At 43.1% G+C, this 18008-nt stretch overlaps 3 protein-coding genes across 3 annotated transcripts; 2 read left to right on the forward strand and 1 right to left on the reverse strand.

Moving 5' to 3' along the window:
• Positions 1-461: 461 nt before the first annotated feature.
• Positions 462-2747, forward strand: LOC103705468 (cell number regulator 8-like). Its single transcript, XM_008789179.4, has 3 exons — positions 462-803; positions 1317-1519; positions 2195-2747. Exons 1-3 carry the CDS (start codon positions 551-553, stop codon positions 2435-2437), a joined length of 699 nt encoding a protein of 232 aa, XP_008787401.1. The 5' UTR covers positions 462-550; the 3' UTR covers positions 2438-2747.
• A 6710-nt stretch (positions 2748-9457) lies between these two features.
• On the forward strand, positions 9458-14955 carry LOC103709889 (40S ribosomal protein S26-like). Its single transcript, XM_008795417.4, has 5 exons — positions 9458-9600; positions 9687-9779; positions 10111-10195; positions 10295-10425; positions 14565-14955. The coding sequence occupies exons 1-5, from the start codon at positions 9598-9600 to the stop codon at positions 14628-14630; spliced, it is 378 nt and encodes a 125-aa protein (XP_008793639.1). The 5' UTR covers positions 9458-9597; the 3' UTR covers positions 14631-14955.
• Positions 14956-16532: 1577 nt separating this feature from the next.
• Positions 16533-17603, reverse strand: LOC120110328. Its single transcript, XM_039125146.1, has one exon. It carries the CDS (start codon positions 17601-17603, stop codon positions 16533-16535), a length of 1071 nt encoding a protein of 356 aa, XP_038981074.1.
• Between the last annotated feature and the right edge of the window lie 405 nt (positions 17604-18008).

Here is an 18008-nt window from a genome sequence, read left to right on the forward strand (position 1 = left end):
CTTCCAAATCCTAATCCTTGGTGTATTGCATGATGCCTGTGCTTGAATAAACCCTGCATGGTATCATAAAGTGCAGAGTTATATGCATAACTTACAAGCCTTGCTTAGTGGCAGCTACTGTGTAATTATACAACAGCTTTAAATAGAAGCATGGATTTCTATTTTTTAACCATGAAATGAAGAAGATGCAAGATCTAACATGTCACCTACCTAGTCCTTGCCACCTCAAAACAAGTGCGAAGTGTGGTTAACAAAAATGGCAGCACGAAAAAATGGTGCGACGCAGGCTGCATCTAAGAAGTCTTATCCGGTTTTGAGCCCTTGCGTCGCTTGTTTTGAGCCTTACGTGGACGTCGGATCGGATACTCCGCATAAAAGTTTCTGTACGTGCGCGACCCCACCGCTCAACAAAGTTTGTCCGGAGTCCTATTTCCGGGCCACGTCAAGAGGATTCCAGCTCTCCGCGCTTTGGCACTTTCCACGCCCTTCCTTTTTATTCCCCCCGCCATTGCGACTGGGATCCCCGCCCTTCTCGCTCCGACTCCCACCCATGGCGAACCAAGAGGAAGCCAACCCCCTCCTCCAGCCCCGCTCCGACGCCGTCCCCAAGCCCGAAGAGAGTTCCCCACCGAAGCCCCCGCCGGCCACCGCCGCCAGGAGGCCCCCGCGTTGGGCGGCGAATGAGCCACCCGTTGGGCGCGGGAGCGTCGTCGGCGAGCCGGTGGCGCGCAACCAGTGGAGCTCCGGCCTTTTCTCCTGCCTCGGCCGCAGCGATGAGTTCTGGAGCAGCGATTTGGATGTTTGTGCGTTACCTAGCTCGTCCCCCCTCCCCCCCACCCTTTTCCTACGTTCTCCCCGACGGTTTCTGATTTTCGCTTTAGATCGCGTAGATCTAGGGTTTTCTAATTGATTTATAGAGGATTTGTAGGTGGGTCAAATGAAAAGAAGAAACTTTTTAACCGGAATCTCGTGATCCCCGATTATTTTTATTTTTTCCTTCGGAAAAAAGGTTCAATTTAGCTTGAAGCGTGAACCGGTACAGTCTACAATTTAGATCCTTACACAGTTAGATCTTAAATAAGAAATGTGGCATTCAAGGAATGCGAGAGTCACATCTAAATCAGAGAATGCGGAATCATATTCTCTGAATCAGATGGGAGATCATCCTCCATTATATTCTTCGTCCAAGATGCATTGTTATAAGAAAGCTTCAAAGATCCGGTCGATGTCACCGACTCTGTATGTAAACGGCACTGGGTTTCGCGACTGCTGTTTTCTTTTTCCTATCTTGAACTGACTGCCATGGCAATGTTCAGGTCTTGTTGGGAGCGTTGCTCCGTGCGTGCTTTATGGAGGCAATGTGGAGCGGCTTGGATCTGGTCGTGGGTGGTTCGCGAATAGCTGCTTCCCTTACTCCACTCTCTTTATGCTTGGGAATTCTCTTTTCGGCTGGAACTGCCTGGCGCCATGGTTCTCTTATCATATCCGTACAGCCATTCGCCGCAAGTTCCATCTTGAAGTAAGTATTTCCGCATTTGAAAGAATATATACTCCATTGCATTTGGGCTGCACTTCATTCTATTTGCTCCTTATGCACCACAGCTGCGTGTAAATGTTTGTTCTTACAAGGATCTGCTTCATTCTTTATTAGTCATCCTTCTCCAAGCAACATTTCTTTTATCCGCATTTGCGAGTTTATCCACTAGAAGGAATTCTAAGAAAATTTTTCTGTACCGTATTTCCTAGACATGCATGCATGCAGGTTATAAAAAAAAAGAAAAAGAAATATTGTCCAGGATATATCAAGTATTTAAGAGGTTCTTATAGATTTTCAGAAACTTACTAATCTTTTAGTTCCTTGGTCGTAGCCTTGCAGGTTTTCCGACATACTCGGATCTTTATGTTTGTATTCATAGATTCGTTGATGCCGACATGTTTGTCGTATAATGAATTAGTACAATTTTGTGTGCTCCTATGCTACCATATGTCCTTGGATGAATTGTTACACCGATGAGATCAGAGATTACATTATTGACATTTGACTTCAGTGTCTTTATTCATCAGATGCAATGTCTCTAGATTTGACTCTCTATTCTCCTGTGGTTTTTGGCTTTGGAGTCTTCTTGACTTTTTGATGGTGAAAGGTTGAAGTCCTGTCATTTAACCTGCTTCTTTTTTTGGGTTGTGAAAACAGGGTGGCTTTGAGTCATTTGCCAAAACATGTGGGTGCTGCCATGGAATCTTAGAGGATGAAGAGAAGCTCGAGCAGATGGAGACAGCCTGCGACTTCGCGACACATTACTTCTGCCACCCATGCTCCCTCTGTCAGGAAGGTCGAGAGCTGCGCCGCAGGCTGCCTCACCCTGGCTTCATTGGGAAACCTATCTGGGTTACGATGGCTCCCGGGGAGCAGACCATGGCTCGACGCGGCGCCTGAAGCTCTCCTATCATCTCATCTGCTGGGTGTCGCATGAGCTTTGTCGATGAACCGAGTTGCAGGCATTATATAAACTAGGTTACTTGGTACTTTTAAATTCTGTAGTGTGCTTGTGAGTCATGGTGTCAGCTCAGACTGATGGTTGCCGAGCTAGTAATGAGTCTGGTCAGATGCTTGTTGTGTTAATGCTTTATGGTATTGGGTTGCTATTGTCTGAATTATTGCGTATCTGTAACTGTAGCAACATTAGCAACTGTTGCAGCATATATATTTTGTGTTCTTAAAAGCGTTGCTTTGGTTGATGTCTTTAGTTCTGTCTGCTCTGTTCATCAAGTTGTTCTGAGCGAGGCTTGAACAGGTTAGGGAGCCGGTGGAGGGTGTCACCCATTGCTTTCAGATATTCGGGCTATGATCAGTGGCGATGTGGCCTTTTAGGCTAATCTCGTATTCAGAGAGGCTAATGGGATCACGGACTGAGTGGCTTCTTATGTGGCTAGTCACTTCGAGGATACCTTGTGGACTGAGAAAATAAAGTTTTTTAAAGTGCTCCAGAACTTGTTGTTTTCCGATCTTATTGGATGTATACATACTAGAACTGTATGAAACATCCGTCTTAGTAAAAAGAAGAAAAAAAAGGTTAAGGAGCAAACAAAACAGCAAAGAGTGCGTATATGTACCGACTTTTGAACAGTAATATTGTCATATAATGAAATAAGTTAAGTTCATCTGTTTGATTGGCTGAGAGGATTAGTTTGTCCATTACATGAAACGGTGGAGTTTGTCGTGGTCATAGAAGGAGAGATTACCTGGGGGTTAGATCACACATGAAAGGGATCTCTATAACGGTGCTGACTTGGCTAGCTCTCAATTGATGTATTTTGAGAGATTTGGATTTCTTCAGACAGCTCATGTATTTTAGAAGGCGAATAGAGCGACCGACTATATCTCCTCATTTGTTGTTCGGTATTTTGAAGCAGTTCTATGGAGTAGTGATATAACTACTCCTTTATATCCACGATATTTTTTTTTTTTTGATTCTAGTGTTACACACGCACTATTTGAGTTGCTGTTGTATTAAAAAAAAAAAACAGAACCATCACTTAACGTTCCGGTCCCTCTAAAGCATGCAAGACACGGTTGTGATTATTGAGTGGCGATGGATGGTAAAGGGACCACAAATTGCAGGTCCTTTCCTTACATGCGGGTCCCTGAAGAAACCACATGTTCAATTATTGGTAAGTAAAAAAACCTCCATAATATTCTCGATGTTTCTTCAATGCAGACAGCTTAAATCTATATGTCTTATTGTAGTGGCGTCCAAAAAGAATGGTAACATGGCTCCAAGTTTTGCATAGGATTTATTAATTTGCAAATGGAAGTTCTAATGCTTGGATCTAGTGAGATCATAGACATGTAGGTTATGCAAAACATATGGAGGTATATATTAGTATTAGTGCCAATTATACAAAGTATGGTATCGAATGATCAAGCTTAGACGAAATATTTACTTGTTTTTTTATCTCATTTATTTCTTTTGAGTAAATGAATTTTAGTATTGTAATACTTCAAGCCAATTTCGAGATATGCAGTATATTTTGTAGCTAACCATAAGCTGTTTTTGTTCTAAACACGTAAGTATATCCACTGATGAGATCTGGAGAAGGATACAAGTGAAAACAAGTATGCTTTTCAGCTACAATTTTTTTTTTCAAAAAAAATCTAATCCTCTAGTAGATGAAATCCTTATCCTGTTCACCAAAAAAAAAAAAAACTGACAACTGACAACTGACAAGCATGATCTTTCCATACATATATAGAGGTTACAATGATCATCTCTTGAATCAAATCCCACATCACCATGAATGATGCGACAAAACCAATTAAAAAAATTGAAACAGCCATACATGCACACAAAAAGGAAAACAAAATAGTAAAGTCACATATTTTGGCAAGTAAAGTTTGAGAAAGATTAGGCATGGACAAACTAACCATATGATCACTCCCATATTGTATAGAGTTTGTATAAACAAAAAAAGAAGAAAAAGAAAATATAATTTCACATACATGCATCATTAAAGTAAACACTGAAGAGGTTATTAGCCTGGACTAATATACCCCGGCACAATGATGAACAGTAGCTGGCACAGACGCTCCAGTTACTGGAGTACGTTGAAGAAGAAGGAGAGTGAAGAGAATGGAGAAGATAATGAGATTACATTTCATTCCACAGGATACATGAGAGAGCGTGAGACGGAGGTTTTATAACTCTCCTGGGAACATTCTGGATGGAAGTTTGTTTGAAGTTTGTTAGGGAGAAACGGAACCCATGTGCCTGGAGCTCCGTGATGAGTCTGGAAGGAATTCTGATGGAGTTAACATCCCCCTGCAAGATGATGGTGAGGGAATCAGCATCAGCTTGTTGCAGAGAGTACGGTGGCGGCGAGTTGAGAGGGCCTTGGTGAAAATATCGGCTGGCTGATCATCGGAGGCGACGTGAGCTGTGCATAGTTCACCGGAGTGGATTTTCTCCCTTACAAAGTGATAGTCTACTTCAATATGTTTAGTTCTAGCATGAAATACAGGAATGGATGCCAAGGCTAAAGCTGATATGTTGTCACAGTGTAAGGGAGTTGATGCACCGGGTGGTATTTGAAGTTCGAATAGCAAGCGACGAAGCCAGATGATTTCCGATGCAGTGACTGCTAGAGCTCTGTATTCGGCTTCGGTGGAGGACCTGGCGACTGTGGGTTGCTTCTTCGCGTACCATGAGATTAAGTTGGGACCTAGATAGATGCAGTATCCTGTGGTCGATCTCCGATCATTGAAATCCCCTGCCCAGTCTGAGTTGGAGAAAGCTGAAAGCTGAAGAGAGCCAGGTTTGAAGAAGAGACCGAGAGCAGCAGTGCCTTTGATGTAGCGAAGTACTCGCTTGAGAAGTTGAAAATGTATCTCGAGTGGCTTATGCATGAATTGACGCAGATAGTTAACGGCAAAAGAAAGGTCCGGTCTGGTAGTAGTCAGATATTGTAGAGATCCAGTGAGACATCTGTAGTGTGTAGGGTCGGAATATGGGGCCGAACTGTTAGGGAAGACAGGTAGTTTCAAAGGAAGAGGTGATGCCACTGGTTTGCAATCCTGCATGCCGGCCTTGTGTAGAAGTTTCAGGGCATAGGATTGTTGGTTGAGTGTAACGCCATGAGTAGAAAATGTAGCTTGAATACCCAGAAAATGAGATAATTGGCCCAGGTCTTTCATCTGGAATTGACCTTGTAGTTGAAGAAATAAGTTTGTTAAGGCCTGGGGACAGTCTCCTGTGAGCAAGATGTCGTCCACATAGATGAGAATGTACATTGAAGCATTGTCTTGGTGGGAGAAGAACAGAGACGGGTCGGCAACACTGGATTTGAAACCATGTTTGAGAAGGAAGTTCGAGAATGTAGCGAACCATTGCCGGGGACTCTGTTTGAGACCGTAGATGGCCTTCCGAAGCAGGCAGACATGGTCTGGGTGCTGAGTATCACTGAAACCTTGTGGTTGCTCCATGTAGACCAGCTCTTCTAGTTTCCCATGAAGAAACGCATTGGATACATCTAGTTGTCGGACCTGCCAGTGTTTGGTAACTGCGAGAGCAAGGAGGAGCCGGATGGTTTGGAATTTGGCGACGGGGCTGAATGTCTCAGTGTAGTCTATGCCGAATTGTTGTTTGAAACCCTGGGCGACTAATCTGGCTTTATACCGAACTAAGGACCCGTCTGAATTCCTCTTGATTCTGTATGTCCATCGGCATCCGAGAACCTGTTGGGAGGGAGGCCGAGGTACCAGATCCCAGGTGTGCTAGCTGAGTAAGGCGTCGAACTCTGTAGACATGGCTTTTCTCCACTACATATCTGTGACTGCCTTTGTGTAACAGGTTGGTTCAGATGGTTCTGGTGAGGTGCTGAGGAGTGAGAATATTTGTTCGGAGGAAATTGTAGTCTGGAGGGTGGTTGTAAAGTGCTTCAAATGGAGATTGAAAATTGAGTGTCGATGTAGGCAATCTGTTAATGAGATACGTAGCTGTGAGCAGGGCATCAATCCAGAACGTTGTGGGAAGAGAGGAATGAATGAGAATACTACGGGTAGTTTCTAGTAAATGTCGGTGTTTTCGCTCGGCTATCCCATTTTGTTCTGGGGTATATGGTGCAGAGAGTTGATGGACGATGCCAAGAGATGAGAAGAGAGAGTGGAATCGGTTATTAGCAAATTCACCCCCTCCGTCAGAGCGAAAACATTTAATGGAATGACTGAATTGTCGTTCAACAAGAGATTTGAAATGTAAAAATTTATCAAATACATCCGATTTGCGAGCAAGAGGATAGACCCACGAGTAACGTGTAAAGTCATCCACGAACAACACATAGAAACGAATGGTGTTATCGGAGCTGGGAGGAGAGGGACCCCAGACGTCGGAGTGGATTAGTTCTAGTAGTGATTTTGTAGTCCGTGAGTGTGAGTTGAATGGAAGACGACTGCTCTTGGCCATGCAGCAGGGATCACAGAGGGAAGAATAGTTAGTTGACCGAGGAAGACGGAGAGTGCTGGAGAGATGTTGCAGTGTAGTGTTTGCCGGATGACCCAAACGATGATGCCAGATTGAAGATGGGAGGGATGTAGACGCTGTATAGGCTGTAGGAGATGACTGGGTGAAAGTGAAAGGAATTTTGTAGAGGCCGTCAGAGCATCGTCCCTGGAATAGAGTTTTGTTGGAATGCTTGTCCTTGATGACACAACCAGAGGAACCAAAGATGAGGATGCAGTTATGATCCAAAGCTAGTTTGTGGACAGAAAGAAGGTTATGTGATATGTGTGGAGTATGTAGAAGCGTAGGTAGGTAAAATTTGTGTAATGGAGTATGAAGGATACCTGAACCTGTATGAGTAATATCAGTGGAAGAACCATCTCCCAGTAGAACCTTGTCTGAGTCGGAGTAGGAACTGGGCTGATGAACCAAGGATGAATCTGGTGTCATATGTTGTGAAGCTCCGCTGTCAATGATCCAATCACCAGATGAAGATCCAGTAGAGGAATGAGCGAGGTGAGCTTGTGGTCGAGTGAAATGGCGAGGATTGCCTTGATAACTGGGATCCATACGAAACCAGCAGCGAGCTGCTGAATGCCCGGGCTTATGACAGATCTGGCACTCGATGAGAGATGTGGAATCCCTGCTGGGAGAGGATGGAGACCAGCCACCTGGTCTTGAGCGACCACGTCCCCGAAAGGAGGAGAAGTAACGTCCACGGCCCCGTCCTCTGGTTGCCATTAAAGCAAAGGAATTATCAAGAACAGAGTGTTGCTTTTCTTTAGACAGCATGATAATTTCCTCGCTACAGAGTAGAGCATATAGTTCATCAAGGGTGATGGAGGAAGAACGAGTTCGAATGGCAGTGGCGAAGGAGTCATAGCAGGTTGGTAAGCCATTTAGAATGTAGAGAATGACGTCTTCTGCTTCAGGGTTGGATCCCGCAGCTGCCAGAGCATCAACCTTTGATCGAACTTCATTAAGGTACTGTTGCATTGATAAATTGTTCTTCCGAATATTGTGCAGTTCATTCTTTAGCTGGATAATGTGTGTCCGAGTGGCTGAATTCAGACGATTTTCAAGAGTCCTCCAGATCTGGTGACAGTATTCTAAGTTGACTACAAAAGGAAGAAGAGAAGGGGAGATTGTAGAGTACAGCGCAGTGGACAGAAATTGGTCTGTAAACAGCCAATTGTCGAATTCCTCGGAATCATTGGAAGACACTGAGGGTGCTGTATTATCTAGAAAGGTAAGAAACCCACTCGCCTTGAAGACACGAGTGATTTGTGAGCGCCAGGTAAGATAGTTCTCAGCTGTGAGTTGAGTTGGAACCAAGGATTGAATCCTTGTGATGAGGAATTTTAGATTTGGGGAGATAGCAGAGTTGGAGAAACTTCTGCGAGCATCAGTGGAATTGTTTGTTGATCCGGGAGATGCCATAGCTTCGTCGTCGAGAGGAGGTAAGACCACTTCAAGAATAATTGAGTCGGATGACATGAACTATGAGAAAAAGAAAGGTTGTCGGGAGCTCACCAAAATACAGGGAGGATTCCTGCTCTGATACCATGAAGAGGTTATTAGCCTGGACTAATATACCCCGGCACAATGATGAACAGTAGCTGGCACAGATGCTCCAGTTACTGGAGTACGTTGAAGAAGAAGGAGAGTGAAGAGAATGGAGAAGATAATGAGATTACATTTCATTCCACAGGATACATGAGAGAGCGTGAGACGGAGGTTTTATAACTCTCCTGGGAACATTCTGGATGGAAGTTTGTTTGAAGTTTGTTAGGGAGAAACGGAACCCATGTGCCTGGAGCTCCGTGATGAGTCTGGAAGGAATTCTGAGGGAGTTAACAAACACAACATAGTCCATTCGAAAACAATACTTATAACTTTTGAAATGATGAGGAAATTTGACACCAAAGCTAACTTCAAATTATCATGGCCAAGTAAGCAAGCTGTCCATACAACAGGATTAAGTTTTAGTTAAATCTTATTACAAAAAAAGCATCGGGTGATGAGAAAAGAATAAATATTGGTCGAACATGATTTTTGAGCCCATTCTCCTTCTAATTGGCAGCAACATTATGAATAACACTCACATTCATATTTCGTTGAAGAGAGTTGAACTCTAGAATAGAAATAGAAATAGAAATGAGTAATTTCCAATCTAGCCATTTGGTTAAGGGAAGAGAAAAAAAGGTTCCCATTCTATTCTGATTCCAGAGGTGATGGAAATACTTTAAATCTTTCAAAACCTAATTCCTACGCTCCTCTAGTATTTAAATCCTATTTTGATTCCGATTTTCAGTTATGAACCAAGAGTTTTGAAGGATGTGGCCATTCCGGTTTGGAAACAACCCTTATTTCCTATGGCTTAGGAAGTAATAAATGAACAAATTGATCCAACCCACATCCAACTGCGGGAACGGTCAGATTAGAGTAGATTTTACCAGATCAGGTGGATTACAGATGGACGGCGGAGATGTATATGAACCCCCATCGTTCAACTCTATATAATCCTCACACCGCGCCCTTTCCGCAGAAGCCCTAGATTACGAGAAAGGTAGGGGCGAAGGTCGCGAGGAATCGGGTGGCTATGGTGAGAGATCGAAACCCTAGCCGTTGGCATTCTTTGCAGCTTTCTTTCTTCCCTTGAGATCTAATCCTCCTGGATTATCTCCGCAGACTTTCAAGCGCAGGAATGGCGGCCGCAACAAGCACGGCCGCGGCCACGTCAACTTCATCCGCTGCTCCAACTGCGGCAAGTGCTGCCCCAAGGTACCCCGCATTTGATCTCTCCTCGCTATTTTGATTATCCGATCGAGAGATGTCTTGCTGAATCCTTTAGTGTCTGTCAATCTTCGTTGTTCAAGAAGAATCTTGCTGATCGAATTGATATAAACGCCGGATCCTTGTCTTTTTATGATTTGGATTCTGTCATCCTGCTGATTCGATAGTAGAACCCTTGGCTTCTTCCTTTTGGAGCTTTTTTTTTTTTTCCAATTTTGAGCTTGCATGCTTCAATTTTTTTCAAGAATCGTATTAATCTTTAGAGAACAACTGGAATTAACATTAAAAAATGTTTGGCTTCCTTGGTTTATTCCAAAAGGACAAGGCTATCAAGAGGTTCCTTGTGAGGAACATTGTCGAGCAGGCTGCTGTGAGGGATGTCCAGGAGGCTTGTGTCTATGATGGTAGGTTTAATCTTATTCGTTCTTTCTTCCCTTAGATGAGCTCGTTTTTTTTTATTTTATTTTTTCTTTGACCAAAGTATCAATGATTGTATCCTCCAGGGTACACTCTCCCGAAGCTGTATGCAAAGATGCAGTACTGCGTCTCCTGTGCGATTCACTCGCATGTGGTTAGGGTCAGGTCTCGCGAGGCCAGGAGGAACCGTGAACCACCACAGCGATTCAGACGGCGGGTATTACTCTCAGGAATTTAATAACCTTATTTCCTAGCTCCTTAGTTTACATGCTCTTCCAGGCTTCTTGATCCTTATATTTGATGCTTTATTTGGTATTCTTGCAACTACGGCCTTTTGTCTGTTTCTCTTAATTAAGGTTATTTTCTGATCATGAGAGATGAATTGTACGTGATGACAATTTTTAGTTAAATCAAATTTTATTAGTTAGTGGGATCAATTTGAAGTTAGCTTGCAATACATTATTTATTGTTTTCTTTTCTGTTAAAGAAGAAATCAAAGCCATTAGTCAGTTGCTACTCCCTTGCCTCCCCTCCTTCTGCCTTTTAAGGAAGAGCCATGAAAGAGATTTTAGCTAAATTCTATCTACATGTATTGCTTGTTGCATGGACTATCAGTACATCTTTTCTGTTGTCTCAAAAAGCTGAACCTAGAATTAGTGGAACAGTGAAAAGGAGGAATTGCTTCTTTAGGAGATGGTAAGCACATTAAGCTAAGGCAGTGGTGAACATGTTTTAGCCATATTCTTTTATTATGTCATGCACTGGACAAATTGTAAATAGTGTCGTTGTCATTCTAGATCAATGAATTCGGCGATTTTGGTCCTTGGACCCTTTTTCCCAGTAGCATTTTCACTGATAAAACTTGTTCCACTTACATTATGATATGATCAGAAAGCTGTTGCCACAATTTGGTATGTTGATGTAAACACAAAACAATTTTGCCATTTGGCTACTTCTTACTGTTTCTTGGTCATGATTTTCGTAATACTGCAAAGTTTCTATCTAATGATAGTGCATATGGTCATGTGGTTGCCTCTTGGAGGCTGACAACTGAGAAAATGGGTTGTGCTCTGGGAGTGAAATTACTATGCTTTAGTTTTTATATTTCTAATTTAGATTTTTGTAAAAAGGGTGATTGAATATAGTCCCAAACCACCTTCAAAGTTGACCTTTACCCTTGCTCTAGCCTGTCCAACCTTTTGAGGCTTAATCTTCCCTAGTTGCGTCCCACAAGGAATTTTGGCTTTAACCATCAAAACTGAACAAATGATCAAATATTGATGCTACTTATGCCAATATCTCCGATTGAGTTCCACCTTAATGCCTCTTCTCCTCCTTGATTGTAGTACTGTTTACTTCTGGCCATAGTTAAGAAGGCTGTTTCATTCTTCTTTTTCTTTTTTTCCTTTTTTTTTTTGGGGGGGGGGAGGGGGGAAGTTGGTTGGATTGAGTAAGATCTTGGATGTTTGGGGAAGATGGTTGTTGTTTGGTGGTTTAGAGTCAATACTGCGTACAGCAGGAGATGGTCCTCTTGAATTTGTCATGCAAGTGAGTGCTCAATTTGAGTGATAATCTATACTTGCTTGTGCAGCCTTGCTAACTAGTGGGCAACCTGACATTTTTTATCAATTAATGGAATGAGGTGGTGGGTTATTATAATTCCATTCATTGTCATTAGTTCTGGGCTTGGTTAAGAACAAATCAGCAACAAATTCTGAAGCAAGTGTGCAGAATGTGAGCCTTTGGGTTTAGCAAAAGGTAGGCATCTCGAGTGAAATCACCTTCAGTCTTTCACTAAGTGTTCCTGCCTTCTGAGCTAGCATACTTATACTGAGGCTGGTGAAAGCTGATACATACTCAAAGCTATTTAAAGAACTGGTGACTTGAAAAACAGTTTTAATAGCATTTCAGGCAAGCCTAAATGAAATAGGCTTCACTTTCAAGCATCTTTTAAGCTGTAGGATTTTTAAGATGGTGTGCCCTGGTTCTGATCTCATTTGAGTTGGTTGAAGCAGAAGTTATGTGCCAGTAAGGCAAAATTGACATTTTCCTAGTACATAATTGGTAAAGGAGATGTACAGCATAAGAATGAGATAGAAGAGGCAGAAAGTGTTCAAAGAAGCATATGTAAGTGATTTTTTATGTTAGGAATAAGTTTTGAGTTCACTTGTTTCAAGGAAATTGGACTGACTTGTCTGGAACCAGGTCTTTTGTTCGGAACATGAAATCATTCTTGCTACCTAGAAGAAAGCAAGATCATTTTTAATTGGAACATCTTTTCTTAGAAAATCTCTAATCTTTACCTATTTCAAATTCAATGGATCTATGTTATGGATGCTATGTGATTTTGAAATGAAGACAGCTACTTGATATGGAAATTGCATTGGAGAAAAACCAAGAGGTGCTTAGTGCAGGTTTTGCTAAAGAGATGGAACAGACCAACATATAAGCAGTCATGCTTTGCTGCTTTTAGGGCTGTTGCTTCAACCTGCAAGCTCGGTATGACCCAAGATGACTGCGACCTAGAACTGACCTTGACCCATCAATCAACAGGTTTGTGTTGGGTTTGGGTTTGATGTTTTTCGGCCCGCTCAAACACGACCCTACCCTATTCCAACTAGTTACCTTGTTTGCTTATGTAAACTAGGGGATTAGAGCATGTGCCATGCATGTGCCAATTGGTAAGCAATTGAAGTGAGAAATAAATGATATAGATTTAATAGGATTTCAAATTTGGTAGAGTAAGATTATCGTAAATCTTCATATGCTATTGATTTGATGGAGTATAACATATTTGATTGTTTCTTGAGCTCTGGGAATATGGTTTAAATATATAATGATTCTTTTGACAATGATGACCATCATCTTGAGTCCATCTTTAGATGAATATATACCAACTGTGATTCACCTTCACTCCACACCACGACATCTTGATATCTTTGTTTCTTTTTGTTTCCATTTATTTTTTCACTTCTTTGACTTGTAAGGTAGAGAAAAGAAAGATAGAGAAAACAAAACAGTTCAAATTTACTTCTCAAAAAAGATAGAGAAAGGAAAAATGTAACTTTTTTTTTGCTGTCTTTCTATTTCTTTGGCTTCATGAGATTTTTCCTTCATTAGAGGGAATGAGCTTATTCACCAACAGCTATAGCTTGAAAGGAAATATCATTGACTGCTCTTTAACATGTATTTTGTTCCTTATTACCCGAGCAAGAGTAATGATGCAATTATTCAGGATAAAGCAACAACATTTTTTTATAAGTAGAAGACTATGTTTGGCTTTTCTGCTGATCGGGAATAAAACTATCTGATCTAGATCTTAGAACAATAAAATTTTTGTAACTTATAATATTGCTCATTAGTCCACACAAAAATCAAAGTTCTGGAATAAAAATAATAACATGTTAGAACACGTTTGGTTGGTTATATTTATGTTTAAATTAAGTGTATTTTTTTTGTCAATTATTTTTATATGATTAGATTTATCAATTACTTGTTGGTTATGATTTATATTTTGGACTATGTAATTGGATGTTTTATTGATAAACTTTTCAAAGTATGGGTTCTTTTAGCTTGATTATTTATTCAAGATGTAAAGTTTGGTATCTAATAGGAGCTAAGACTTAATGTACCCGTACCCAGCTAGGGACCTGATGGATTTTATAATATTCTTATTACCTGGACCTGACTGCATACTCCAAAAGGCAATGGTCTGGGTTTAGTAACTAAAATCTGGTTGTGACCCGACCCAATATCACCCTTAGCTTCTCAGTCAAAAGACCAAGTAACTATTATGTAGCTATGATTTCTTGCCTGTGTTTATTTCTTGGTTATGCTCGTTGTGGTCGTTATCATTCAACTAAACATTGGTGTTGTTGGAGAGATTTTAGAGGAGATGACTAGGGGAAAGGTAGTTTTTAAATTTGTTTTTATTTTTTCAGTTGTGATGGTTATGTTTTTGTTAGGTTTAGATATGGTGCGCTTATTTCAGATGGGAGCATTTGGTTTGGAGAGCCATAGTTGGGTTGGTATGAATTGTGTACAGATCAAGATTCGAGCAATAACCAATTAGCTGCGATCTGATCCTAATTTTGTTTAATTAAAAAAAATAAGAAGAGTTGCAAGCGCCATACCACAACGATTTTCGATTTGAGTACCAATAGTTAAGCCTGTCTGGCCACGTGCAACATTACCAGATGCTAGTCTGTCTTCGTATCTGAAATGTTGTATTATTGTGCATAATAGCTCTGCCATCTGGTCAAATCATGAAACAACTGTTATGCCTAACATTTGCAGCCCCCTGCTATGATACAGTAACGAATTATTAAACTGCTTTCTGTCCTGCATTTCGTACAGGATGACATGGCAAGGCCTGGGCAAGGATCTCGCCCTGTTGGAGCTGGAAATCCTGGTCGCCCGTGAAGTCGTCTTATCCTTTAGAGCTCAAAGAGTGTGGTATTTTGATGGGGATTTTAAGCATTGAATATCATCCTCTAGACTTAGAAGACCTAGTTAGGGAGGTCAAGTATTATCACCATTTCGAGTTTGTTAAAGTTTCGTGGACTTTCGGTTAATCCATTTGTTGCTTAACCGATCAGATTACTTTGAAGAGTATTTGAACCATTTTCTGTGTTTTTTTCTTCAACAGAGATTTGGCGCTGATATGATAATGTTCAAAGCAGTGTGATTACTGGAACACAAACTCAAATGAAAGTTAAAAGTTGTGCACAATTTGTCTGTTTGATCATTTCGCTGGTAGCTAGTACTATATGAATTACAGGCCCGCCTGTGTCCTACGTTTATGCTCTGTTGCATCTCCTGTCAGATTTCTTTGTGGGTTGGTCGGGCAACTAATTACTTCGACTGTCATGACCTCGACGTTTGCTTAATTTCATCAAGCTTGTACCTTACTTGGAGGTTTCTGACCACGAGGCTGTGTTTGGAATATTGACTCGATAACTGGTAACTGGTGACCATTTGAGATTCACATGATCAAAGACAAAATATTCAATAGCTTGCTGATATTATAACCACAGGATTAATTAGCTTCTCTAATGGCGAAAAGGTTGTTGGTAGATTAATTAGTAATCCTCTAATGGCGAAATTCAGTGAAATGGAAAATATATCTGAAATATTTGTGACGCGGTCATATATTATGGTGGTCCTTTAGGAATGTGGTTCTACACAAGTAACGGCCGAAAGTGAGAATGTAGATTTGTAAACCCTAGAGTGCTTGTGCGTTATCCTGTTCTACGACCCCTGGGCCTCATTGGAGACATATCGAGACTGCTAGGTAGTTCTGAAGACCATGCGAAAACCATGAACAAAACCCATTGTCTCTTGGTAGTCGAGACCTAATTTTATCTTGATTTGAAACATCACTGCCATGAATCATCCCCACACGCCAAGGTGCTGTTGATTCAATGGCTAGCCTCGTCCTGCCGCGATGTGACGGATCGTGGTTGCTTGAACCTTGTGGAATGGTGAAGGCAGAATTGTCTTTTCCTTTTTTCGTGGACCAACCCATGCAGGCAGGACCACTCCGGCGTGCATGGAAATGGCCGCTGTAATCACGGTCGCCTAAGGTTGAAGCCACGTAAAGTTCAGTATTTCATTGGCTATGCAGGAGGTAAACCGGTGAAGGCTAATGCCCCTGCTCGCCATTATTGAGTTTTATATTGAATGACAAATCGAAACCTATTTCCAGGCAAAACAGTGACGATATGTACAGCTTTAGCAAAGTGGTGGAGGCTCACCTGGAGTCCTTCGTCCGCCACCGCCACCGCCACCCACCCAGCCGGCCGGAGAGCAAGATCTTTACTCTTATCGCCGCAGTGTCAAACAAATTAGTCGTCATCATAAACAAATCTAAAATCCTCTGAAGACTTGGCGCTTATGACATTTGACACTGACGTTAGTTTACTCCTTTTGAGGCGTACGGACACGGTAGCTTCTTCTCCACGTAGATACATGATTAGATATATGATTGTCTCTTTCATTTCCCTCGCAGAAAGTGGTGCGATTGGAGATTCTCTCCATCTCGGATTCCCACAAAAATAATAGATCTCGAGGAAAAGCATTAAATTATCCTCGTTTCCTCATAGAGAGGATGGATAGATAAGAGAAGACAGCGTACTCGGAAGTGGTTCGTTACTAGTCTCTAGACGCAACTTTGTACATCCATTACCCCTTTTTTTTTTTTTGGTAAAATACATCCATTACCCCTCGCTAAACAAACAGAAGGCAACGCTTAACAACAAAAAAATTAATTGGAAACCAGAAGAAATTTTTGGATTTTCGGATCCCGCGTGGGTCTGAGCTGCTTCAGCGGTGGAGGAGAGGTGGTGGGGGCCGGTCGTCGTGTACGAGGGCCGACCTGCCGTTGCCGCTGTTGGCCCAGAAACAGTAAGACGCTTCCGGGACCACCGCCCCCCTCGCCGGCTCCGACTTGCACCGCGTCAGCACCAGGGGCCGCGATACCTCCTCTACCCCCTCCCCTCCATCTCTCGAGCTCCCATTGCTCGAGTTCTTCCCTTCTTTCTCCTCCTCATCTTCTCTCGCTTCCGTCTTCTTCTCTGCCAGAGAAGGCTTCGATTCCGATGGCGGAAGCGGAGAGACCGGGAACCGGTTGGCGGCGAGGGACGACGCACGGTTGTGCGGAGCCGATCGGCATCTCATCAGCAGAAGCGCGTTCTTTGGCGGCGGCGTCGTCGCCGACGAAACGAAAACCCTAGTCTCATCCTCCTCCTCGTTCTCCAATTTTTCCTCCTCATCGTCGTCGTCCTTATATTCTTCTCGATCCGATTCAAAAACTCCTCCTCCTCCTCCTCCTCCTCCTCCTACCATTTCTATTGGTGGCTTCATGAGATCTGCGTCCTTCTCGATTGATCTTCTCTGCTGGTACCTCCGGCCTTTTCCAGATCGGAGGCTAAACTCCCACTGCCGCCACCACAACGACCGCCACGGCCGCCCGCCTGAGCCCCTTGTACAGCCGGCGAACATACCGCAAAGCAGCGGCCTCTGGAGGCACCGGCAACGCTCCACCACCGTAGCCGTCGCCGTCGGCCGCCTCTCCTTAGACTTGAACGTCGTAGTCGTCGTGTCCCTCTTCTTCTTGTTCTTGTTCCTGATTCGGACCTGGCCGATGCACGTGACCTTGGGGGACGACGGTTCCCCCTCCTCGGCCCTTGCCTCCGCCTCCGCCAGCCGCCCCACGCTCCGGCTCCGCGTCACGAACATCGGGCTCGACCGTGCCGCCCCTCCCCGCCCCCGGCTCTTCCCCGCCCCCCCCAGCAGCCTCGCCAGCCCCGGCGCTGGCAGCTTCTCCGTCCGCCCCGGGCTCGATCCCACCATCATCCCCTTCCCCACCGCCACCGTCGCCGCCGACTTTATCATGGCTTCCTTCCGGGGTTTCGAATCAGAGGTTGGATAGGGGAAGCGAGCACATGAATGGTGGTCGCGCGTGCTGCCCCCCTCACTCTCTCTCTCTCTCTCTGGCTTTGCTCGACTGCACAAGTAGTCACGGAAAGATCAGATAAAGAGGTGGGCGTTTCGTCCTTTTCTTCTCCTTTTATCAAAAAAAAAGAAAACAAAAGGAAGGAGATTATTAATTTATTAATTGACTGTCCTCCGTGCAGCGCCGCTGCACGAGTGGGAGTGCGAGTGCATCAGATCGCGAGGTATTATTCTATTACTGCCTATTACTTTTCCATGTTTACTAGTTTCCAATCCTTCTTTCGTCTTTTACTCTATTAATTTAACAGCCGTTTGCTCTTGGCACGTGATTCGGGTGGGGAATCA

The sequence above is a fragment of the Phoenix dactylifera genome, chromosome 3, assembly GCF_009389715.1.
Source record: "Phoenix dactylifera cultivar Barhee BC4 chromosome 3, palm_55x_up_171113_PBpolish2nd_filt_p, whole genome shotgun sequence".
Classification (NCBI taxonomy): domain Eukaryota; kingdom Viridiplantae; phylum Streptophyta; class Magnoliopsida; order Arecales; family Arecaceae; genus Phoenix; species Phoenix dactylifera.

Excerpts from the sequence above, each read along its gene's own strand:
- LOC120110328 (XM_039125146.1), bottom strand. The coding sequence starts at position 17,603 with ATGATAAAGTCGGCGGCGACGGTGGCGGTGGGGAAGGGGATGATGGTG.
- LOC103709889 (XM_008795417.4), top strand. Across the intron at positions 9,780-10,110 it reads GCGGCAAGTGCTGCCCCAAG|GACAAGGCTATCAAGAGGTT; the intron begins GTACCCCGCATT and ends TTATTCCAAAAG. Across the intron at positions 10,426-14,564 it reads CACAGCGATTCAGACGGCGG|GATGACATGGCAAGGCCTGG; the intron begins GTATTACTCTCA and ends CATTTCGTACAG.
- LOC103705468 (XM_008789179.4), top strand. The coding sequence starts at position 551 with ATGGCGAACCAAGAGGAAGCCAACCCCCTCCTCCAGCCCCGCTCCGAC. Across the intron at positions 804-1,316 it reads GAGCAGCGATTTGGATGTTT|GTCTTGTTGGGAGCGTTGCT; the intron begins GTGCGTTACCTA and ends GGCAATGTTCAG. Across the intron at positions 1,520-2,194 it reads GCCGCAAGTTCCATCTTGAA|GGTGGCTTTGAGTCATTTGC; the intron begins GTAAGTATTTCC and ends TTGTGAAAACAG.